At 49.1% G+C, this 25,044-nt stretch overlaps 1 protein-coding gene across 2 annotated transcripts in view; it reads right to left on the bottom strand.

The window, feature by feature from the left end:
• The window catches only part of TRAPPC9 (trafficking protein particle complex 9), a 200,014-nt gene that overhangs the window by 36,613 nt on the left and 138,357 nt on the right, over positions 1–25,044 (bottom strand). For both annotated transcript variants that reach the window (XM_038759976.1, XM_038759977.1), the window contains one exon: positions 21,474–21,564. In XM_038759976.1, the coding sequence (XP_038615904.1) occupies positions 21,474–21,564 (91 nt within the window). The remainder of the gene's footprint in view (positions 1–21,473; positions 21,565–25,044) is intronic.

Below are 25,044 nucleotides of genomic sequence, written 5' to 3'. Positions count from 1 at the left end.
CAAGCGCTTAGTACAGTGCTCGCAAACAGTAAGCGCTCAATAAATACGATTGACTGATGGACCAGTACTACAGGACCCATAGGCTGGATCGAACCTCCTACCCATCTTGTGCTCATATCCAAAATAGCACTGTAAGGCCCTTGAGGGAAGGAATCATGTCTGCTAAATCTATTGTTCTCTCCCAAGTGCTCAACAAATACCACTGATTGACTGATAATATCGGAGGGAATTCAATCCTGCCCTGGGAGTGGAGTGGAGTGGAGGCAGGAAGGGGCAGCTCACCCCCAGAGGTTTCAGCAGAACTCAAAAGGCAAGTGAGAAACAGCATGGCCTAGTGGAAAGAACACGGACCTGGGAATTAGAAGGGTCTGGGTTCTAATTTCTACTCTGCCACTTGTCTGCTATGTGACCTTGGGCAAATCACTTCACTTCTCTGGGCCTCAGTTCTCTCATCTGCAAAACGGGGATTAAGACCGTGAGCACCATGTGGGACATGGACTGTGTCCAACCTGATTAGTTTTTATCTATCCCTGCAATTAATACCTTTTTCTTTTTAAGAATCAGACCTCATTCGTCGGCTGCATCACAAACAGAAAGGGATGGAGACCCAGGACACTTTTCCACAGGCTGCACTAAAACATTCAAGGAGATTTACCTGAAGGACCCCAACTCCAGACAACTCTCTGACATTCCTTGAGGGATAAGGAAGAGGATACGGAGTGGTGCTGATCCTTCTGGTATCCCAAGTCATTCCAGAGGCTCCCCACTGGAACCAGGGAGGCCCTTGGCCCCACCTGCAGAACACACCTATGCTTTTGGGCTGGCTTTTCAATCTCTCTCCTAATGTAAGGAGAGGCCGCCTACCCCTCTACCTGCCTGTCTCTAGACCCACACTTCATCTGCTCTTCACCTCCGCAGAAGCAGAACACCATGCCCTCCCTCCACACATCCACCAAACTAGCTCTCTTTCTCCCTTCAAAGCCCTGAGAGCTCACCTCCTCCAGGAGGCCTTCCCAGACTGAGCCCTCTTTTTCCTCTCCTCCTCCCCATCCCCCCTCTGCCCTACCCCCTTCCCCTCCCCACAGCACTTGTATATATTCGTACAGATTTATTATTCTATTTCATTTGTACATATTTACTACTCTATTTTGTTAATGATGTGCATATAGCTGTAAGTCTATTTATTCTGACGGTTTTGACACCTGTCTACATGTTTCGTTTTGTTGTCTGTCTCCCCCTTCTAGACTTGTGAGCTCGTTGTTGGGTAGGGACTGTCTCTGTATGTTCCTGACATGTACTTCCCAAGCGCTTAGTACAGTGCTCTGCACACAGTAAGCGCTCAATAAATAGGATTGAATTGAACTGAATTGAACACCAGCCCAGTGCTTGGACCCAGCCAGCTTAACTAAATCCCTCTTCCATCGATAGCTATAAGGAAGCTCAGGCCTGCTGGCTGACTTGTCCTGCTAATCATCCCAGCCAGTGGACATCATCAGTTATGTGCAAGAAGCTGCCAGGCAGCACAGGGCAGAGGTCTGCATGTGCAGGGTCTCGACAGCCCAGGGGTCCCCACACATTCAAGGAGCCTTTGATTAGTTGTCTGGGCTGACAGCAGTGTGGGATGACTGAGCATGTGTGAGCTGGCGGAGAGGAAGGGCTGGAGAAGGTGCTGGCCTGACCTCCCCCTGACTCGCCTTCGGAGGTCTTGGCGATGGCTAGAGCAGACCAGCCATCCCGGCACTGCCCAGCACTAAGACAGGGAGGGGAGTGGAAAAGGGAACAGGCCGGGTCAGAGGTGGGCTGGAAGAAATGGCAGGAGCCACCATCTGTCAAGGGAAGGGAACAGGAGAGTTCCCTCCTTCTCCAGAGTTATCCTGACCTCAATTGCAAAACTAAAGTTGCTCAAGTAACATGATCAATTCCTGAAAATCGCAGAGAGGGAAGCCTGTAAAGATGAGAGACATATCAAGCCGTACAATCTCCCAGCTAAGAGGAATTCAGGGCAAGGAGGGCGGAGGAGCAGCGGGAGTCGATGGGGAGCACTGTGAGCACTGTGAGCACTGTAGCTATTTTTAAAATGGCATTTTTGTCACCATAGCAATCCCCACAGACTTCTCAGATGGTCTTTAAAAAGTCTCGGTGAGCCAGAGCTCTGAACTGCTGTGCGACCCAGAGCTTTGAAGTGCATCTCGTGCCTGTAGCTTTGTGGCTCTTTACTGCGCTGGGGGGCGGGGGATATTTCTGCAGGGAGGAAAAGATCGGGACGGGCTCATCAGAACATCTTATAAGCTGCTTGGAACAGGATTCACCCTGACCCCAGGCCCTCTACTTAGTGCTGAGAGAACCAGGAGGAGCAGGGGGAGAAGGAAGAGGAAAAGGAGCTCTCTCAGGGGCCAGGCCATGTCCAAGGGCCAGGGCCTTGACTCCTGAGACCTCCTTGGACTCCCTGAGTTGTGATTGGGCCTGGTAGCCCAGACCACATACAGTCTTCCAAAGGAGAGGAGAGAGGGAGGAGGAAACACTGCTGCTTCCACTCCATCACCAACACTACCTATTCCAGCTGGGGCAGGGAAGTGGGCCTGGGGCTGGGTCCACTTGTTGGTTTGCTCCAGAGGATCAATGCCCAGATGATTGGGATACCTGATTTCAGCTCTTCTCTGCTCCTGCAGGGAGAGGCATCCCAGCCATAAGACTGATTTCAGAGGCAGAGGCACCCAGTCCCCCCTCCAAACAGGAAGGTGGCTTCCTGGAGAAGCAGCATGGCTCAGTGGAAAGAGCATGGGCTTTGGAGTCAGAGGTCAGGGGTTCTAATCCCGGCTCCACCAATTTTCAGCTGAGTGACTTTGGGCAAGTCAGTTAACTTCTCTGTGCCTCAGTTACCTCATCTGTAAAATGGGGATTAAGACTGTGAGCCCCCCGTGGGACAACCTGATCACCTTGTAACCTCCCCAGTGCTTAGAACAGTGCTTTGTACATAGTAAGCGCTTAATAAATGCCATCATTACTGTTATTATTATTCCCGCCCCCCCCCCCAAGAACTCAGAGGGCTGTGTTGGCCACAGCATTAAAGACCCAGGACTGCTCCTGGTGGCCCAAGAGTACGGGCCCAACCTGAGCAAAGGGCCCCTTCTGGGAAGAGCAGAGAGATCTGTAGGATCAACAGGAAACTTAGCCCAATCCCCTGGGCACCTTGGCAAAGCTCAGCACCACAAGTTACAACAGCAATTCCTCTTGACAGCCCTGAGGAGCGAGGCCAGCCTCTGCCTTCACCTTCTGTGGGTCACTCAATCAATCAGTGGTACTTATTCAACATTTATTGTATGTGTACGCAGAGTACTGTACTAAACACAGAGGAGGAAGGCTGGGCTTGGCTAGGTTGGTTCTAGACCGGGAATCTGTGGGCCAAGCCTGGCCAGGAGGAGGACCTGAAGGGCCCCCTGTCATTCTGCCAGTACCAAGCACAACACACACAAAAAAGTACTGGCCCAACACCAGGAACAGACCATTTGGTGTCCTGGTCCTTGAGGAATTTAAAATCCAACATCTGAACCCCTCAGAAGCCATGCTGAGCATGTTGTGCTGGACTTAACTAGCCTACAGGAAAAGACTCCTTCTCCCTTAGTAACTCAAACCTTTTGGTGTGTGTGTGGGGGGGGGGGGGAGCACACACACACACACACCCTCCCCCCCAGCCCCCACCAACCTCATACTAGGCTTAGTGGAGAAGATTATGTGGCCTCACCACAGAGGCCCAGAGAAGCTGGGTAGAATGAGCAGCCAGCCTGGAGGAACTCTCAAAGCAAAGATTCTGGTCCAAGGCTACTGTCTTTCCAACCAAGAATCAAACCTGAGTCCCAAAGCTGCTGGAGGTGACGCTTCTCACCGGCACAAACTGCTTTTAGAGATCGGGAGGAATGACTTGAGAAAGAGAGAGAAATAGAGAGAGACAGACACAGGAAGAAGTAGAATTCAACCTAGATAGATACTGGAATGAGAAAACATGAGATGAGGGAAGTGAAGGTAAAAGGTCAACAAAACAACTCTAGGTTGTTACTGGTCCTAAGACAACAGCTATATGTCCAAAGTGGGACTACCAGTCTTTTCTAGGACTGTAGTTCCTAGAAACAAGATGGGAAAAACAAACAGATTCTTCTCTTAATTTTCAGCAGACCTGAAAAAGCAAACTTCTCAGAAATTGCTAATGAAAACATTGAATATGGACAAGATGAATAAAGTCAAGAGTTGGTTCCAAAGAGAAAAGATTAAGAAAAGTAAAGGGCAGTGGCTCTCATGGCTCAAAGTCTCAGGGATGATGAACAGTGAAAGAGTAAATTGGGAATGGTTTCAGAGCAGCTTTCTATTCTGGATCAACCACCACGTTTCTCACCATGACAAGGTGCATTTTCTCTCCCTCTTGCCCGCCCCCCCCCCCCCCCCCACTGCCTCACCACCCCACAGAATGCAGGGGTCAGTAACTACCTGGAAACCCAAAGGGGCCAAGGTAATTCAACTTAGGCCATTGATTTTACATAGTATATTTTTCTCCTAGATTTCTTCCATGTCAAGCACAAAGAGGTGATGTCAACCTCTTCAAGCCAGAAGGCTGTAAAATGAGAACCACTTCCACTCTGTCCCTCGGTTTCAGCCTGGTTAATTTCCTCTATTCTTTCTTCCCATCAGCAATGGGAACAGACCAGTTAAATGTGCCCAAGGAAATAGGCACAGTAGGGATATTGCAAGGGCGTGAATTGGAAAAATCTCTTCAATGCCATGATCTAGGGGCAGCTGATGTCAACTCACCTCTTCATACCCATCCAAAGTTCACCCCAAATCCATCTAGGATCAGGGAGTCTGAAGGCTCACCTGCCCAGGCTCACTTCAATGTGCCAACAGCTTCACCAATGACACCCTCACCCACATTTATGGAACACCTGACATCATCCTGATAAAGGCCTGCCATACTGCTTAAGCGCTTAGTACAGTGCTCTGCAAAATACACGACTGAATGAATATTGAGTAGTGCTCACCCTGAGACTACTCTCCCTGCCGAAGGGGTGGTCCAGGAAAGAAAGGATTCGACATGCCCTCCCCACCACCGCCCGTCCTATGGCTACCTCTGGCCCTGTGCCAGACTGAACTACCCACAAACCAATGGGACAGTTACTTCTATCCCCAACTGGGTGCTTTCTGAGGAGCACATTTCCACAGAATGTCACAAAAGCCAGCAACACATAACTCACTGTTGCCCACATAGTCAGTTGTCCAAGGGGCCATCATACCACAGGAACCAGGGGGTGGAAAGAGCCACAAAACAATTCCATGAGATTTCCCTTGGAGAAGTCGCTGCAGGTTTCTCCTGGTGTCAGCCTCCATAACTATTTTCAATCTCTTACTTGCCTGTCTGTCTCAGCCCTCTTCACGCCTGTCCATTTAAGCCCTCCCCTTGCCTGTCCGCCTCAGCCCTCTCCATGCCTGTCTGACTCAGCCCCTCCACACCTGTCCGTCTCAGCCCTCTCAGAAATGCTCAGAGAGGTTGCCGCCTACCTTAAAATGGCCTAGAAGAAAGCGATTCCTTTGAAAAAAATGAACATCTAAATAACCTCATTTTCACTAGGCTAAAGATCCTGTTGCTGGGAGAGTCCGCTCTCTAGAGCAAACTTGCCTTTAGGCCTAGGGATGGTCTGGGGATAGTGCCAGGAGGCAATTGTTTGGACGAGGGGAGTTCAAACTCACCGGCACCCACGACCCAGAGCAAGACAGTGTCTCCTTCCTCGAAAACCAAGAATGAAACAAATGAATGAATGAATTGGAGGGAGGAAGCAGCTTATCCGCAATGCAGCTCTCCAGGCGCTCAGACCTGCCTGCAAAGTTTCCTCACAGCTCCTGAAATAGCAGTGGCAAGTTCTTTTTTCACAATTCTCTCCCTTTTCCCCTGCCACATCCGCTAATTTGAACAAAGCTGCTTGTTAATTAACTAGTCTGATTGGCAATGCTTCTTGGCAGATTTAGCGGCTTGCTGCAAGCACAGAACAGTAGAGCTAGGGCTGCTAGCAGTACGTATTTATCCAATAGATTTTCCTTCTTTTGCAAATTACCAAATGATTTTGACCCAGTAAACTCTCCCGATGCCTGGCAAAGGTTTCCAGCTGCGAGGATGTTGACTCTCCCCGCGCAGCAGGACAGAAGCGCTCGGATGACTGTCTCCTCCTGAGCTTCGTGTGACCACAGACTGGTAGCCGCAGACATGCTGAGCTGGGTCCCTGCCGCCATCCTGGGAGCACCTGTAACAATCAGGGGCTGGCCTCAGCAGCTCTGTGGTAAACACTTGTGACATATTCTGGTCCACGTGGAGGCCCCTCCTGTGCCGGCTTCAGGGAGGGAAGAAGACAGCCCTCCCCTCCTATTCTGGGCCCACACCAAAGCCTCTGAGCCAATTCACGCCCCTTCCCCTGGCTCGTCATCACTAGACCAAAGGAAGTGGCAGGTGAGACAGAAAGTGTGGGAGATGGCCCTGCACTAACTATGAAAACACAAATATAACCACTTGATGGATCTGTTTTGGTGACAAATGATCCAGAAAAGTTAAAACTAAACATTTGTACTTCAGAGCAGTACCCTAGGAAGAGCACTGAACTGATCGCTTGGCAGAGTGCAACAGAGTTAGCAAACTTGATCCCTGCCCTCAAGGAGCTGAGAGTCTGTAGGCAGAGCACTGTCCTGAGAGCTTGGGAGAGGACAACTTAGAAGACCAGTTCCCTGCAGCATCTCTTGTTACTACTGTCTGCCATCAAGGCCCAACACCACCCCATTCTTGAAGTTCCTTGGCCGGGGGCTGGTTTCTCTAGGAAATCTTGGTGCTGCAGAAACCCCTCAGAAATAAGGCCTGCTCCAGTCTCACTATCACTCCATATGCGCCGCTGCAGTGATGCACACAGGCTGAGATGGCCCAGACAACACCCTTCTAGACTGTGAGCCCGTTGTTGGGTAAGGACCGTCTCTATATGTTGCCAACTTGTACTTCCCAAGTGCTTAGTACAGTGTTCTGCACACAGTAAGCACTCAATAAATACGATTGAACGAATGAATGAACACCCATTATAGCACCAAGCTGGAACCTCACTTAAGCTCTCTTTCACATGGAATGAGAGAAAATTCCTTTAGGGGCCCCATTACAAGGCATTCGCAGCCTTTAGAGCATGCCAGAAAAACACCGTAATGAGCACATGCCACTTCCCAGCAGTGGCCTGATTCTGCTTCACAGTTACACATTTCAGAAATAATCCAGGACGCCGAGTGAACGTAAATTTTGGGCCAAATTCCCCTGGAGCCTTAGGCCTTGACCCCAGGGAACCTAAAATTTCCCAGGGAAGGAGGCCAAAACCTCACTTCAGGAGGGTTCCTTCCACCCAACACAGTCCGAAAAGGGGGGCTGCATTTGAGTTTTCCTTTACAGAACCCCAAAGAAAACCAAGTATAGCACTAAAAATAATCAGTCCAAACAAGCAAAAACAGTTTTGCAAAGTTCAGCAGAGAGAGGCGCAACATTCTTTATTTTCTATGAAGTGGAATTACTGAGTGGATCACTGTCTAGCTGTGGGAGGGTCACAGGTTTCCCTGAAGTAGCCAGATACTGAGGCAGGGAACCTGCAGCTAGAGTCGTGCCTGAAGGGCCACAGGCTCCCTCCCAGGCCAAGAGGACACTCTGTCTGTCATTCATTCATTCAATCCTATTTATTGAGCACTTACTATGAGCAAAGCACTATATTAAGCACTTGGGATAGTACAATATAACAATAAACAATCATGACATATTCCCTCCCCACAATGAGCTTACAGTCTAGATGGGGAGGCACAGGTTAACATAAATAAATAAATTATTATTTAGGGTGGAGCTCAAGCATTTGCCATCGCCTGGAGCTCCTCTCATGGTCAATGGCCAAGTCCCTTACACTCGATGAGAAGCCCCAGCCAACTGGGAGAGGAAACATGCCTGTACTGTGTAACACCATGCCTCGGGAAGGTAGCTCACCGGACCTTTGAGCTGCTGCCAAAAATGCCCTGCTGCCTGGCCCAGGTGGCAAGAGAATGTGGGCTGCCTGCAATCCTTTCCTGCAAGGGGAAATTATGATGCGAATGAAGCCGACGCCAAAATCGGCCCAGTGGCTACTCAATGGCTTATTTCCAGAGTCCGTTCTGAGGATGACATTGGGGCCTCAAGGGAAGCCCACACCACTCCCTTCCCCAGCCCTGGCCATGAGCCCGGGTTCAATCTCTCAAACACCCAGGGCTGATGTGCATGGTTGTGTGTGCCTGGGGAGCGGCTCCACAGGTCAAAAGACTGTAAGATCAGGACCATTTTTACTGCAGGTTAAAAAGTCTAAGGCTCTCACTCTGTCTTTTTGAAAACGATTAAACCCCAAACAAATGGTCAGCATGATAGGCTGGACAGAATGCCTTCCCCTGGATTACATGAGCATTCAGTAGAGCAGGCTTCAAAACATCACCTCTGCCAGAAAGCTGCTGCTTACACCACTTGCCGCTGTTCTCCCTCAGCCTCCTGACACGAATGAGCTTGATGATGGGCAGGTTCATTATGGTGCCTGAATTTCCTGTGACTGACTAATCATATTTATTAAGCACTTACTGTGCTCAAAGCACTACACTAAGCACTAGGGAGAGTACAGTATATCAGAGTTGGCAGACACGTTCCCTGCCCACAACAAGGTTATCGATCAATCGATGACATTTAAGTGCTCACTATGTGGGGCAAAAGATGAGATGAGATGTGCAGAGCACTGGACAAAGCTCTTGGGAGAGTACAGTATAGCAGAAGTCACTTGGGGCATAGCCCAGAAGCAACTGGGCCCTCTGTCACCAAGGGCTTGGTGAGAGCAGGGACTGGTGACATCACTGTCCTTGGAGAGTTATCAGACGTGTGCCCCCCAACCAAGAATTAGCACTGATATCATTTCCACAGGAGTCTAATTCTGCATTCTGCAAAACTCAGGAATAAATCTACCTAACTCAGTTACATGCTTTCGGCTGTTAAAGTAGCAAGTGACCCTGCAATAACGACATTAGAAAATCACAATTCTTCATCATCTTGAACCAGGCTCAACCGTGCAGCCTGGTGAATGGAGAGAAGCATGGAAAGGATGTCAATGTGCTCCAGAAAATACATGCTTCCGGGGCCATTAGCCACAGAACTTGATGTTTCAATGTTCCAGAGGCTTCCCAACTAAGGTGAGCGTAAGAGTTTGCATCATCACCATCTGGCATTTATTGAGTGCTTACTGTGTGCAGAGCACTGTACTAAGCACTGCAGGGATGCGCCGCAGGGTAGCCTGTGAGGCCACCAGCTCTAGTAGATGAAAACAGTACACTGGAAACAGTTTGGTGAATTAATCAATAGTAAGAACTGAGTACTTACTGTGTGCAGAGCACTGTACTAAGAGCTTGGGAGAGTACTACATAATAAATAGGCATGATCCCTGACCTCAAGGAGCTTACCCTCTAGCAAGGGGATCAATCAACAGCACTGGCTGAGGGTCTACTCTGTGAACAGCACTGTACGAAGCACTAGGGAGAATATAATAGTTAACAGACAAGATTATCCGACCTTGGGAAGCTTAGAGTTTGTGTGTTCAGAGCACTGTACTGAACACTTTAGAAAGTACAAAAGAGTTCGTGGACACGATCCCTGCCCTCACACAGCTGACAGCTCAGTAAGGCAGACTGAAGTGAAGAAAATTGAAGTAGAGCCCTTATGGTTGAGCACGAAGAAGTCTCCCAAATCAAAGCCACTTTCCCACAAACCCTGGGCCCAAAGTCACTGGTCTGGTCACAGGTGTGAGTGATGAGAGAGAGAGAGAGAGAGAGAGAGAGAGAGAGAGAGAGCGTGCACGCGCACGTGTGCATGTTGGGGGGAGAGTCACTTTCCCTGGTGAGGGGCAGCAGTTACAAATGACTTCTGACTCAGGGTCAAAGTTCAACATCTGGCCCTACAGCCAGGCAAGGGAGGGGACACCAAATCCAAATGGGCATTTTGACTGGCTTCCAGGTGTCATCAGAGCCTTGACACATCCATCAGTAGCACTGGGCTCTCAAATCGGAAGCAGGGAGAGAGTGGAAGAAAGCCCCTCTCTGCACAGGGCTTTCAGAGATCAGATGGTCAGTAGGCCAGTCCATTGGTCTATCTATCTGTCCGCCAGGCAGCCAATGATACTCCCACAGAGATACGGGTGGCCACAGCACTGCCCAGGACATAGCATCAAGGGGAATGTTGAGGCGGCCTCGAGGTCCCTGCCCTTGAGGAACTTAGAGTCTCACTGGGGCAGGGAAAGCTGGCAAGAACGACAGGAGAATGTGGAGACCCAGTGACCCCTGCAGTGGTGGCTTCTCAATCCATCATTCCATGGGAAAGGTGACAACCACTTCCTCACTCCCACCAGAGCAGCAGGCTCCACATCAGAAATGGGCTCACTGGGCTCCCAACCATGTCAAACCCTAGGAACCACCTGCCCAGCCAACCCCTGCCCGCATCCACCCATCCTCCGACCAGCTCCCGGAGCTTACCTGAGCCTGCACCAACTCTACGGGCATGTAAAGACAGCAGCACTGTGGGGAGTGGGGAGCACTCATGGCCAAGAGGGAACAGAGACCCTCAGCCCAAAACTCAGAGGGAACGTGGGGTCGGGCAGACAAGTTCTGGGCGCGGTGTCAGGGGGAAGGGTGGTGAGGAGAAGAAAATTGATTCTCAAGTTCCTAAGCAACGCCCGGACGTCAGCACTCATTTCAAGAGACCAGCTGTCACCTGTGGTGATAAAAATACCTTCCAGGGGCTATGGGCCATCGCAGGTCAACACAGGCCCACCCGGGGCAGGCAGAATCCTGGGCCGGATAAGACATCTGGCGAGACAGGCTGAGGGTAGCCCCCCAACCCAGTAGGTAACTGTTCACTCCCGTGGCCCAGCTGGGGGTCCGACACCCCAGAGAAGAGTTGACCTGCCAGGGAGGGCAGTTGTAGGCCGGCCTGGGGCAGAAACAAAGCCATTGGAGTCACCGCTCCTGGTTGGACCCTAGGGATTTTTCTGTCACAGGGCAAGGCCAACTCAACTTCACACTGCCAGGATGAAGAATTCTCTTCAGAAGTGACAAGCAGGGGCACTGATCGAAGGTGGTGGACTCAGGGTAGAGTTGGAGGGCTGGGAAATTCCCAGAGCCTTGGAAATCTTGGTGTCTTTTCTATTTGCAAGACTGAATTTCCCCAAAGTCTTCCATATAGCTTATCATTACAGCATGGGAAATGTGTTCTCACCTGTCCCCTGGCCCAACCCAGGGGAAAGGAGGGAGGCTCGGCGCACGAACCCACACCCGAACCTATTTGCCCTGGCAGATTGCTTTCCTGATGGGACACTCAAAGTGAAAATGACTTTCATGGCAGGTTTTATTCGAAGGAAAAGCCACCCTCCAGCTGAACCCCTGGAACTAAACTAATGAGGAACAGCAAGAATTCAGGTGGAAAGATCCTGCCACATTGGTCCAGGCCTTGGCTATCCTTCATCCAGACCAATCCCCCACAGGCACACCATGCTGCGGGCCCACCAACCCAACAGCATCAGCAGGAGTTACATCAGTTTGATGTAACTCAAACCGGGAAACTTCTCCGCCCTGTCTCTGGCCCAGCCCATCTATGCCAACTTGTCCAGGGACGAATTAGGGGGCACTCAGAGACGAAGGCAGAGGGTCCACCCTCTGAAAGAGGCAAGTTGTTCTTTCTGCCCACCCATTGTGCTTTTGGGCTTTGTTCTTGCCATCATTTTAAACCGAGGGAGCCCAGGGGACAGGAAGGTAGTAAAACCCAGCTGGACCAGCCAGGAAAAGCTACTATTCCAGCTGCCTTTCCCAGGTTCTGTCACCGACAAGCAGTAGGAGGGAAGTCCCAAGAAAATAAATTATTAGGCCCACTGGCTGTAGATTGGGAGGGAGCTCCAGGCAGAAGGGAAGGGCATGAGCAAAGGGTCAACAGTAAGGGGGAGACAAAGATGAGGCTTGCCAAGCAGGTTGGCTTGAGAGGAACTGAGTGTGCAAATTAGGCTAGAGTTGGAGAAGACAGTAGATAAGGAGGAGCAAGAAAGCTGAGTGCCTTAATGCCAGTAGTCAGGAGAATCCATGTGTTCCAGGCAACCTGTGGAGGATTTTGAGATTTGAGGAGACACTTGCAGAATGACGTTTTAGAAAAAAGAGCCAGCAGCAGAGTAGAGTATGGATTGGATAGGGGAGAGCCTCATGCAATCGTCGAAATGGGATATGGCAAGTGAATGGGCCAGCAAGGTATGTGATAGGACAGAGAGAAAGGGGAAGATTCTGGAGACGTTGTGAAGGAAGAACTGATGAGACTGGGTTTCTTGACTGAACATGCAGGTTGAAAGAGAGACAGAGGAGTCAAGGATAATAACAAAGAGAAGCAGTGTGGCTCAGTGGAAAGAGCATGGGCTTTGGAGTCAGAGGTCACACGTTCAAATCCCAGCCTTGCCAACTGTCAGCTGTGTGACTTTGGGCAAGTCATTTAACTTCTCTGTGCCTCAGTTACCTCATCTGTAAAATGGGGACTAAGACTGTGAGCCCCCCGTGGGACAACCTGATCACCTTGTATAATAATAATGATAGCATTTATTGAGCACTTACTATGAGCAAAGCACTGTTCTAAGCGCTGGGGAGGTTACAAGGTGATGAGGTTGTCCCACAGGGGGCTCACAGTCTTAATCCCCATTTCACAGATGAGGGAACTGAGGCCCAGAGAAGTGAAGTGACTTGCCCAAAGTCACATGGCTGACAAGTGGCGGAGCCGGGATTTGAACCCATGACCTCTGACTCCAAAGCCCGTGCTCTTTCCACTGAGCCACGGTGCTTCTCTCTCGTAACCTCCCCAGTGCTTAGAACAGTGCTTTGCACATAGTAAGTGCTTAATAAATGCCATTATTATTATTACTATTATTACCAAGATTGAAGGCTTGAGAGACAAGGAAGATGATGTTGTCACCTTGCTGGGAAAGACAGGTGGAGGAGAGGGTTTGGTGGAAAGAAAATGAGAAATTCAATGTGAGTTTGCAGAGGAGAGATGTCAGGACCAGCGAGGTAGTTGAGAGCCATCCACAAAGAAATGACAGTTAAAGCCAGGGGAGCAGATGAGCTCTCCAGGGAGTGAATGCAAATGGAGAACGGAGGGGACCCAGAACTGAACCTTGATGGACACCCACAGTTAGGGAGTGGGAGGAGAAGGCAGAGGAGGGGCCGGTAAAAGACCAACAAGGAGTGATCAGAGAGGTAGCTGGAGCACCATGAGAGGACAGTGACAGACATAGTATTTGCAGGAGAAGGGAATGGTCCAGAACCATTAAACGTGACCTTCATGCCAAGGAAGGTCTCTCCTCAGGGATTTTCAATTTGAGGAAAGGGAAGCTTAGTTAGGAAAATGGGGTTATGTAAAGAGAGTCTACAAGAAACCATGGGGCTGTTTTAAAAAAAAGAAACAAAAACCAAAAAAGACTCCCAAGATTTTACTTCATTTTAGAACACCACAGGAAAAAAAAAAAGAAAATGAGAAGGTATCAAACTGGAAGCCTGAATGCCTAAATGGCTAGATAAGAGAGGTCATTATGAGAAAAGAGCTTCACTGAGCAAGAACAGGAAAGCCAACAAGAGAGTGGCCGTTCAGTAGCCAATGGGCACAACCCAGAAATAGGAAACCAGCTAGGGCACTGGCAAGGCCAGGATTTTGCCTGAAGTGACATTTATGCCGATGGGAAGAGAAATGTAGGTTTTAGATCTTAACTTCACCAGACAAGATGATAAAAAAAACTGCCCAGGAGTAGCAGTATGTAAGGCATAAGTTACGAATAAAGTTACTCCAGAAACTGAGAAACAATCGTAGCCCTAATTAATTTTAAATGTGGGATAGGTGAGTACGTTTGTTTTCAACTTTAGGATGATGTGGGAAAATACGAGTTCTGAAACACAGAAGACTGGATTGTGCCCCTAGAATTTTCAAAAACTAAAAGTTACAAAGCACAAACCTTTTAAATTGATTTCAGCTTAAACTGTGAGGTCGGCAAAAACACATAGTTCAAAACAAATCTACCGCTAGCATTACACAGCACATCCAGTCTAGACAGTAAATGATCAACTGCTCGCCACTGGGTGAAGTCAGCATATTCCAGGACAGAGGGCAATCTGGGAAGAGAGAGTCCAGTGGCAAAAATCCATCCAGGAATGTCTGAGAATGTAGAATTCCAACCTGATGCTAACGTCTCACATGTGGTGCCTGGTACCTGTAGAAGATCATAGCAAGACTCCTCCTTTGAACTCTAGAGGCCTTGATGGGGGGCAGTTGTCAACATCCCTTGATCCATGAGGTTCTCCTGCAGCCCCAGGGGATCCCCAGTGAAGGGAGGAAAATGCTGGGCAAAATAACTTTATAGCATTGGAAGGCCAATATTAGGCCTAGCCTTGCAAACTGTCTTTTCAGTCTTTGGGTGGTGGAATTGCCGATCAGATTGGGGAAAGTCACCTGCCTCCTCCCTGCCTATACTGCAGTGCCAAGAATGCCCCGTCCCCCATGACCTCTCACCATGTCCACCCCATCCCCAGCCCAGCCCAGCCCAGAACCAATACAGGCTTTGGCACTGGGAATCCAGCTGGGCAGCACGGCGTCTGAGGATCTGGTGTGAAGACGATGGAAATGGGCATTGGAAGCCATTGGCTGGAAGTACACCTTTTTTTCGCTAGCCAGCACCGAGCGGTCACTTTGTTGAGAGCACTCTGACTCGGCCCGTTGCCGGATGGCCTGGCAGGTGAAAAGGAGCAGACATTTTCCTGGTGCTCAGAGGCTTCTCGTCAACCCGGGTTGATCATCTCCCACACAAGTCCTCTCGGGGATGCACTTCCAGAGCCTGTCACCATCATCACTGCCATCACCATCAGCTCTGCCACAGCCCCCAGGGGCAAGGAAAATGGTGTTCAATGGACCGCAAGTGGACATATTTGAATGCCTCTTTTTTAAAAGTGAAGCATCTCTTTCTGGAATGTGGGGGTTTCTGTTGGAATTCTTTGGGACAATCACCTCTTTGAGGAATGGCGTTCCCAGGCTGCTCTATCCCAAATCTAAACAACTGAGGGTTCTTCTGCCCAACTCACAATTTCACCTGTTTTTCTTTCATAAAAATCAGTCTTTTTTGACTGCACCAGTGGCCATGGCTTCCCTGATTGCCCAAACCCTTTGGACTTGCAGGCGGTCGGCAGACATTTCCCATATCCAAACAAACAGGGCTGCGCTCCAGACAGGCGAGTCCCAGCGGGCCCCAGAGCCAAGCTGCCTAGCAGCAGCAGCAGCAGGTGGCATGAGGTCTAATTCTCAGCCTGACACTCCCCACCCGCCCCCCCCCTACCAGAAATCCATCAGCTGCCCTCCAACTTCATTTTCCCACTGTGAACAGGTCAGCATGCATCCCACCCCCCGGGAGATAGAATGGGTGATGGGCCCAGACACGGACAGCGGGCATAAGCTGCTCTTCAGCCCACAGTTGCTGTGATCTGAAAAAGTGGGAGTGGTCCGCTGGGTCCATCCCACTGACCAGGATGGGCAGAAGTCCCCCAGGGAGGCTCTTTCTGAACGTGGACCAGGAAGAGCTCACAGTAGGCACCCAATACAGAGCAGGGAGTTAGACTTTCAAGGGAGCTCTGGCCTGTGGATTCAAAAATAGGTTGTCAGAAGGGGAGTCACAGGTCAGGGGACCCTATCCAGCGTTTCCACTCTGCTTGGAAGAGTGCATCATTCATTCATTCATTCAGTCATATTTATTGAGCACTTACTGTGGGCAGAGCACTGTACTAAGCACTTGGAAAAAGAGCTTGGGGGCCGAGGCGGGATGTGTGGGGAAGACAGAGGTGTTGAGGGACATTAACAGGGATCAGCCAAGCACCAGGCAGGCAGCACTGGGAAACTGCCCCATCCATCCACCAGCTGGCTCCCAACTGAGGCTCAGACCAGCCCGAACGATTGCTCTTCTCCTCTTCTGCTTTCCAAGGCCTCATGACATGCCCAGAGACCTGTAGGGACATGCACCCCATCTGTCTCCTCCCCAGTTCTCTTATCAATCAATCAATCGTATTTATTGAGCGCTTACTGTGTGAAGAGCACTGTACTAAGCGCTTGGGAAGTACAAGTTGGCAACATACAGAGACAGTCCCTACCCAACAGTGGGCTCACGCAGAGAATCAAGTCCTGGGTACCCAGGGCTCCTTGGGCCCCTATGGCCAAATGGCTTCCTTCCTCTCCGGTGTGGGGGTGGGGACCTGCAGGGCGGAACTTGACCCCTCTCCTCAGCACTGACCAATTTAGAGTGGGAGCCTCATGTGGGACAGAACTTCATGCAACCCAACTACCATGTATCTAGCCCAGCACTTGGTACAGTGCTTAGCACATAGTACACACTTTACAAATGCCACAAGTATTATTATTACTGCTACTATTATTACACTTGTATGGAGTTCTATATTGATACCAGGCTTATTCCGCTCCTCACCCTGACAGTTGTGCCATGTTGTGCTATTTCCTGGTTCTTCCTCTTGCTCCAACTAATTCAGTCAATCAATCAATAATACTTATTGAGTGCTTACTGTGTACAGAGAACTGTACTAAGGGCTTGGGAGAGTATGACATAAAAGAGTTGGTGGACATGTTCACTGCCCACAACAAGCTTACAGTCTAGAGGGACTGTAATTACAAATAAATATTGTCTGTCTGTCCCCAACATTAGAATGCAAGCTCCTTGAAGGCAGGGAATGAGTTTTGCTTCTGCTGTATGTTGTAGGCTGGGATTGTCTCTCTTTGTTGCTGAATTGTATTTTCCAAGTGCTTAGTACAGTGCTCTGCCCACAGTTAAGTGCTCAATAAATACGACTGACTGACTGAATGAATAAATGAATGATGCACTCTTCCAATCCACAGGCCAGAGCTCCCTTGAAAGTCTAACTCCCTGCTCTGTATTGGGTGCCTACAGTGAGAAGAGTGCTGTATTCATTGATTGGGATAGTAGAGGCAGAGGTAAGAAACACGGATCCTGCCCTGTGGAGCCTCACAATCTACTGGGGGAAACTGGCAGATACAAGACAGGCACCTTACTACCTCAGTAGCAGAGAGAAAACAGCAGATGGATGGCCGTGTTCGTGTGGAAAATCTTCTCCTCAGCTGCCTCCGGGGCCCCTGGGCCAGAGCTGGAGCAGCTAAGAATACTTTCTGTTACCAACCAAACTGGGAGGGAGCAGCTGTGTGGCTTGCTGGTCTGCCTATAATTAGACTCTCGCCAACGTTAATGAGCTCTTCATTAGCATGATAGGTAACTACAACCCACATCACCAGCACCACACACCAACTCTAAAGGTTTGGCTGGGTGGCTACTGAGCCACACTCGAAGCTCATAAGAGACAATCCTTCTTCTCCAGAGGCAACCAAGGTCAGAGAAGAAGAGGGACATTTCTCTCGCTAAAGGTCTTCCCCAACCTCTCCTGATCTGCTCAGGGAAGCCGTGATGCACAGGATGCTGGCCCCTCTGCCTTTGCCTGGAATTCATCCTGAGAAGCAGTGTGACCTAGTGGAAACAGCCAGGCCTGGGAGCCAGAGGACCTGGGTTCTAATCCCAGTTTCTCCAATGTCCCTGTGTGACCTTGGTCAAGCCTCTTAACTTCTCTGTGCCTCAATTACCTCATCTGTGAAATGAGGATTCCCCACCCCAAAGACTGTAAGCTTACTGTGGGCAGGGAATGTGCATGCCTGTGTTATACTGTGCTCTCTCAAGTGCTTAGTACAGTGCTCTACACATAGTAAGCACTCAGTAAATACGATTGAAGGAATGAATGAAGACTGTGAGCCCCACATGTGACATGGTGTTCAATCTGATTAGGTTACAGCTTCCCCAGGGTTTAGTACAGTGCCTGGCATATAGTAAGTGCTTAAATGACCATTTTTAAAAAATCACTCTCACCTGGGCTCTCTGCACCAAGGGATTAAATTCAATTGAGAGTCCTGCTTGGAGTGAGTTCCAAACCCCTTGGGGTGCAGGATGGCAGCCCTGAGCCCTGGAAGCGTCCTGAGCCCCTGGGGAAGGAGCTCAGAGGGGAGCCTGCAGTGTCCTTTGCCTGTCAACGAGGTCATTATCAGGGACAATTCAACAGTCACAGAGTCACTCCCAACTTTCTCCCACCACTTACATGGGAAGCTGCAGACTGCCCAGGGCTGATCAGGGCACTCTCCACGGCAGCTGCTCAGAAAGGCCAACAGGCGCCAACTAAGATGCTCCACATTTCCGTGGGGGCCACAGCTGTTGCCTGTCTTGCTCGATCTCGCTTGGAACCTGGTCTGCGAGGTCCACCCCCGAGGCCCCATCATTTATTTGCAAGGCTGTGCTGCAGCCATTTGGCATGTGCAGGGAGGGGGTGGGGGAATTAGGCAGAGGCAGGCAGGTGAAGACAGCAAAAGAACTAGATCAGGGTCTTAGGCCCCACCACAAAGGAGCAGCCAGAGAAGGGATGGACTCACTTGGAAAGGGTGGCTGGTGGGAGACTTCACATCCCCCTTAAGGGGGAGAACTCTAATGGCAGAATCACCTGGAAGAAGATCATGCTCACTGACACAGATGATCCAAACATGGAGGGTGGCACTGGCACAGGAAGAGACAGAAAAGACAGTGACTTGGGTTATACGCTGAAAGATGAGGGCTGTTTCTGAGAGGTGGGAGGAGGCCCCAGGGCTCCGGGGACCCTAGCCCTCCTTCATAAGAAAGAAACCGAGTGACTAGTTCCACAGAAGTGATTTCAAGATGGAGGGTGGCCCACAGACCCAGGAGTGGGGCTACAAAGGTGAAGGGAATCAGAAAGTTGAACAATGATCCAGTCCCTTCACTCTACAGGGACAGCCAGCCTCCACCAAAAATGTCACCATCCTCTCAGTGGGGATAGGGACACTTAAGGTCTCTGCCCCTGGTGGACTTCCCTTACCCCTCTAGCCCAGGGGCATCCCATGGGGTCTGAAATACTTTCAGGGTGGCCCCCTTTGCCTGGAGAGTAAAAGCTAGAATGGCCACCAGGCATTCACCCTAGTTCTGAGTGCTTGGGAAATGCCTGGAGGGATCTGAATTTTTCTCTAGTTCCTCCACCCTGATCTGGGTAAACTAGAAATTTGTGAGTGCCGCAAAAGCAGGCTTGGAAACTTGACTCAAGGCATATCACAGAGCTCAGAGTTTAACACACTTGGATGAGATTAACTATCAGAAGTCATGTTTAAATACGAAAGAGAACTCAGCCCCTCTACTAGCATACTCAGAGAGGGTCCCACCATTAGTAGAGCCATCTGGAAAACTAGAGGAAGACACGCACACATACGCATTTCTACTTCGACTAATCGCATTTGGTTCGCACCACTATGACACATGGAATAAAAAAGAAACAGAAACTTGAAGAACTTGCAATACTCTAGGAAACTCTGAATAGTGTTCCTTTGGCAAAACTTGCATTATATAACCAGAAACTGCATTTGGTTTGCTGCCCAACAGTACAAGAGAAATATACCATACATTTTAGAGAATGTGGAACTTGCTGGGATTGAACAATATGATGTTTTTCAATTATTGGTGATTTATTGTACATCTTTAAGGACCAATCTTGGTTCAAAAGATGGCCTTTGATCTAACGAGCCATTTTTGAAACTCCGAGCAACTGTTGGCACAGTTGTTGTCTAATTCCTCTAAGAACAAAATGTTCTTAACTGGCGAAACTGCCATGAAGCCATCCCAGGCAGAAAGAACAAGGCCCAGGGGAAATTGTTGAATGACTGGGAAAGAAGGCTGCAGGGCCAGGCTTGATGATCTTTAAACACTGCCCCTTCTCACCTGTCTGGGATGGTCTGTGTGGGGTCTGCTTCAAGCTGGGTGTCCAGCCCGGAAAGACCATTTAAGGTCTTTGAAAACGCATCCCTGTGACAGGTGGAAACACACCCGTGGGTACTGCAATATATAAGCCATGCTGGAACTAGGGGTTGCTCTTTGTTCCCATCCATATAACTTGTTACACTAGGCCTCAGTCCGGATAGAGGCCAATGTCGCAGATGAGATTACAATAACGGAGAATCAAAATAATTTTCCAGACCCCAAGGAGGGCAAAAATGGAATTAAAAAGATCGGTTCTCTCTGCAACACATTCCTTCAGCCCCTGGAGCGTTGTTGAAACCTCAGAAACAGTCTCATTTTCATAGGAAATGCTGTAAAATCAAAGGGTGGCCAAATGTACTCAACACAATCTATCACTTCCCTGTTGCTCTGCACTGTCCCAAGTAGCAGCTGGATTCCCAACCATGCTTCCACGCGGAAGACGACTTATTCCCCAAGCTGTAGCCATCATGGTCCAGAATGAAAGACATGGGCAGCGGGTACAGGAGGAATTGTGGACCAGTGTGCTACCAGGCACTGAATGCAATGATGAAACCCACAGCCACTGGGTTTGCCCCAGCATAGCCCCTGCACTTAGGCAGCAGGGTCAGTGAAGGAAAAATGCCCATGTCTCAGGGAGAACATCTAAACCAAGGGGAAGAGTGGAGGCAACAACCTATGTTAACCACCCCCTGCTTTTCTTCCATGACCTCCAGGAGCTGGATGGGGAAGAAAAAGAGGCACAGACCAGGTCGGGGAGAACTGTGCACCGTCTGACACGGTGTAGTGCCCATCCCCAAAGCTGAGTTCGCTCATCTGTTCCCACTTCAAAACACTCAACAAACAAAACAAATATGAAGGAGGCACACTGTACAGAAACACTCATATGAAGGAAGCGCTTACGGGTGCCTCTGATTTCTCTCAGACATGAAACAAAAATTATAACAGAATTCACTGACAACCCTGAGTAGGTCTGACAATTCCACTCGCAATTTCAATCATTTGTCACAGAGACATCGAACATGTTGCACCTCATTTTTGGGAAACGTTGTAGAATAATTTTCTTACCTGCAAGTTCCAATCCAGGAGGATGATCTCCGTTGGCTCTTCCAAACCCAACTCCTCCCAAGACAGGTGTCCTCTCACCCACCACACGGTTGGTCACTTTTCTGGGACAATTTTCCCTCTAAGTGAAACTTACTTCACCCCTGGCTTAATTTACACCAGGTGACCACTGAATTTGGGCCCCCAGATGGCAGGAAACAAGGTGACTGGAGAATAAGAGGAGGACATCACAGATGCTTGGGATAACCAGGCCCAATAAAGGCCTCCCAGAACTATACCACAAAATTGCGAGAGTTCCTTCTAGGGCTCTCAAGTGCCTCTCACTGTACCCCAAAGGGCCATTCTCTCTAACCGTCTCCCCAGGAAGCAGACTGGGGAAGATGGGAAAACATGGCCCGGACGGATGCATGGCCTTGGGTCAGGACTCACCCCATTGGAGAGGCGCCAACTGCAGATGCTCCAGTACCAGCTGGTTCAGGATCCCCTCGACACTTGCCTCTCCCTGACGCTTCAGAGAGGGGTAAACTAAAGTTAAGGAAAATTGTGCCTCGGTCAGAGCTCGTTGACAGGAGAATGAGGAGAACAGAAAACCCTCACCCTCCTATCCCCCCGGGTGTCTTACTTACAAACATCTTCCAACAGTAGAGTTTGGTGGCATGGTGAAAAGACCCCGCGGATAACCCCTCATATTTAGAAAAAAGACACTACTGTGGCAAATACCACTAAGACAGACAATATTTACCTTACGAAGAGTCCCAGGCCAAAAGAAGATATCCAATTTTATAAAGGAAAATGATTGTTACATACAGCTTTTTCCAGACAAAAAAAAAAAAGAAAATGCAGTTGGGTACTTTCCTCTAACTGAACACCATCTTTGGATGCAAGAAAAATACAAGGTTATGTTTCCTTAATCAAACATGCAAACTCTGACTCACTGTTAAATAAAACCAATGAGTCTCTCCATGCATACTGGGTTCCCGCTGGTTTGAGTTTGTCACATTATATATCTTTCGGTAATTATACATATTATTACAAACTGGGCTCACTTAAGTGAGTTCATAATCTGGGAAGCCATAAAGTTGCCCAGCAAGCCCCCACATATCGAGAAATTAGGTTTAGACACTTGGACAATTGATATTCCCCAAGTGCTAATGTTACAGCCTTACACACCGCTTTCTCCTCCTCTTCTAGACATGAATGAAAACAGCCCTGTTGACCTCAGTTAGTAGCAAGACAAAGGAAGAGCTTGGTTTTACAAGCTCCAGGGATGGTGTAAGTGTTTTTCTGAACACAAGAAACAGGGCAGAGACAAATGTGGATTTCCTCTGTCCCTTTTTCCCCTTCTCTCCACTCTGTTCCTATTTCTGTTTCCCAACCCAACCCTTTGTTTCCCATTCATTCTCATTTTTCTCTTTCTCATTATATTACCTTCCTCCACTTGCCCCTTTTTTGACCACACCCCTTCAGGTACATATTTGCTCTGGATGGGTTCCAGGGACATCTCATTAAAACACCCACATTCAGATGGTGCACATGCAGACAGGAGCGGCTGTAGTCCCCTGTACCCCAAGGCCCTTACTTGCATGGGAAATGCTCTACACTATTGATTTTAACACGACCACAGCCCTAACTAGACCTCCATATGCGTACATATAAGATATATACAGATGATTAACTTACCAATCACTGGGAATGAATATGCATCACGCATTAACTCTCTTGCCACATAAGACCTACAATTGGATAATAGGTAAGCTCCCTGAGGTCAGGTACTGTTTTTACTTATTCTACTGTACTCTCCCATGTGGTCAGTACAGTGCTCTGGACACAGAAAGCACTCGGTAAACAGCACTCATTGAAATCCCAGATTCCTGTGCATTGTGCATGGTCGCACCGCTTTCCCCAGTCATCCTGAGTCACAAGTGCTGACTGATAAAACGCCCAAATCAAAGCCTCCTGATTTTAGGGACTGGACAGTGAAAGGGATTTAAATGAGGTTTTCACCATCCCACAACCTCAGGTGTATGTTTTATGGTACTCTCCCAATCACGTAGTATAATGCTCTGCTCACAGTAAGTGTTCAGTAAATATGATTAAATGAATTGAATACATGGATGTTGCTTTGTACCAGTTGAAGGTCTGTTTGAGCTCAGAAAGATGCATTGGAAAGAGCACTTATTATGTGAATCCATAATCTTTGCATTACTGCCAAAACACTGAGATATTTGGCTTGTTCACATAACCTAAGTCTTCAATAATATAGGAGCATACTTGGATTATTAAAGAAGATGGTTTTCAGGAGATGCATTTCAAACTGGAAATTAAACTACATTCATTCCATAGGTATGCCAAACACTTGGGCTGCCACCTCTTTACTTCTGATGGTGATCCCTTTGGTTTTTAGCCATCGGTTATGAAACTAGCTCAAAGTTGCAGAGATGATGTGAGGCTGACAAACAGAACTGCGTTTCAATGCGATAGTCCTCTTCTATGATGATACAGATGGGATTGTCAGCCACATCCACATCCAATAAAATATCACCTTCAAAGACGAAGGTCAGCCATATTTATCACCCGTTAAGGTGCTCTGGTGGGGAGGAGCATGCTCATGTAAACTGCCCCCATCACCAATGACTCCCACCGCAAGATCAGATTGAGTGCCCGCAGTGAATTGCTGGTGGGCAGGGAACGTGTTTACCAACTCTGCTGTACTCTCCCAAGTGCTCAGTACAGTGCTCTGCACACAGTAAATGCTCAATAAACACCACAGACGATCTTATTGCTCAGTCTGACTGCACCCAAACATTCCTTACCACCTCCATGCCCATTCTTCGTCCCATCCCTGGACAAGCAGCTCCAGCGAATTCAACTGACAAACTGATGGAGCTGTCGGTGGTTCTGAAAACCACCCATCGTCAATCCTGAAAAGTTGCTCTTCTCCCCTGCCGCACCCACCTCTGAAAGCCACAGTTCCTGCCTTCGGCTCCCAATCCTGCTTCAGAACTGATCTGGTTTTTAATAAAATTGCTCAAAAATTGGCTTCTCCAAACCCTGCTTCCCAGGCTACAGGGAGGAAACCTAAGCATTGCAGGGTTTCTGGTGGGGGACCGGTGAGATGAAACCAACAGGAGCAGTGGAGCAGTGGAGCTGAGGAGGGCAGGGCCCCGACACCTCGGGGCCACCTGACCCACCCATGGCACATCCAGGGCAGCCAGTTCCAGCACTTGAGCCTCCATGAGACTGTCAAAGTGCAGCAAACCACACGGCAGGAGGAGGAGGAATGTCGTATCATGTGACATTTGACCTGTTCGCTCAGGCCGCTGTGGCTCACTTCCCAACCGACCAAGAAGGAAGCTAGCCAGGAGGCGAAGGCCTCAGTCAGTCACTCTCCAGCCGCTGTGGTGGGAGGATTGGGAGTGAGCCACAGTCCCAGGTCTGGCCAAAACCATCAGCAGGAAATACTGTACTGCAGCTGCCTTTGCAACCAGTTAATTTACATTCAATGGGACCCATCAGTCCTTCTGCTGCCCTGCCAGTATAATGGCCCACTGGACAGGGACTGGCCTCCAAGCAGTATGAAAAGGATAATGGGGCATATTAATGTCATACAAGTCACATCTCTCAAGAGATGAATCAGCACAAGGTACTAACGTCAACTTCCACCCGGTCTGGCAGTTGGAAGAGAGGGCTCATTGCTTCACTGCCCACTCCCTTAAAGTCAACTTCAGTTAAGAACTCTGACACTTGTACTCTCCCAAGCGCTTAGTACAGTGCTCTGCACACAGTAAGCACTCAATAAATACAACTCATTGATTAACTGACAGATTTATCTCGCTGGGTTGAATTTAAAGTCTGTTCTGTGCCTGCTCTTCGGGGCCTCCATTCCAGGCACCCTGCTATGAGGGTGCATTTTGAGGGCCACCTGGGTCAATTCCAGCGGGAATAAATTCAGAAGGAGGGAGGCACCTCAGCCCCACTTCAACTGAAATCAATTAGCAAA

The sequence above is a fragment of the Tachyglossus aculeatus genome, chromosome 18 (genome assembly GCF_015852505.1).
Source record: "Tachyglossus aculeatus isolate mTacAcu1 chromosome 18, mTacAcu1.pri, whole genome shotgun sequence".
NCBI lineage: Eukaryota > Metazoa > Chordata > Mammalia > Monotremata > Tachyglossidae > Tachyglossus > Tachyglossus aculeatus.
This window is presented reverse-complemented; position numbering and strand designations above follow the sequence as displayed.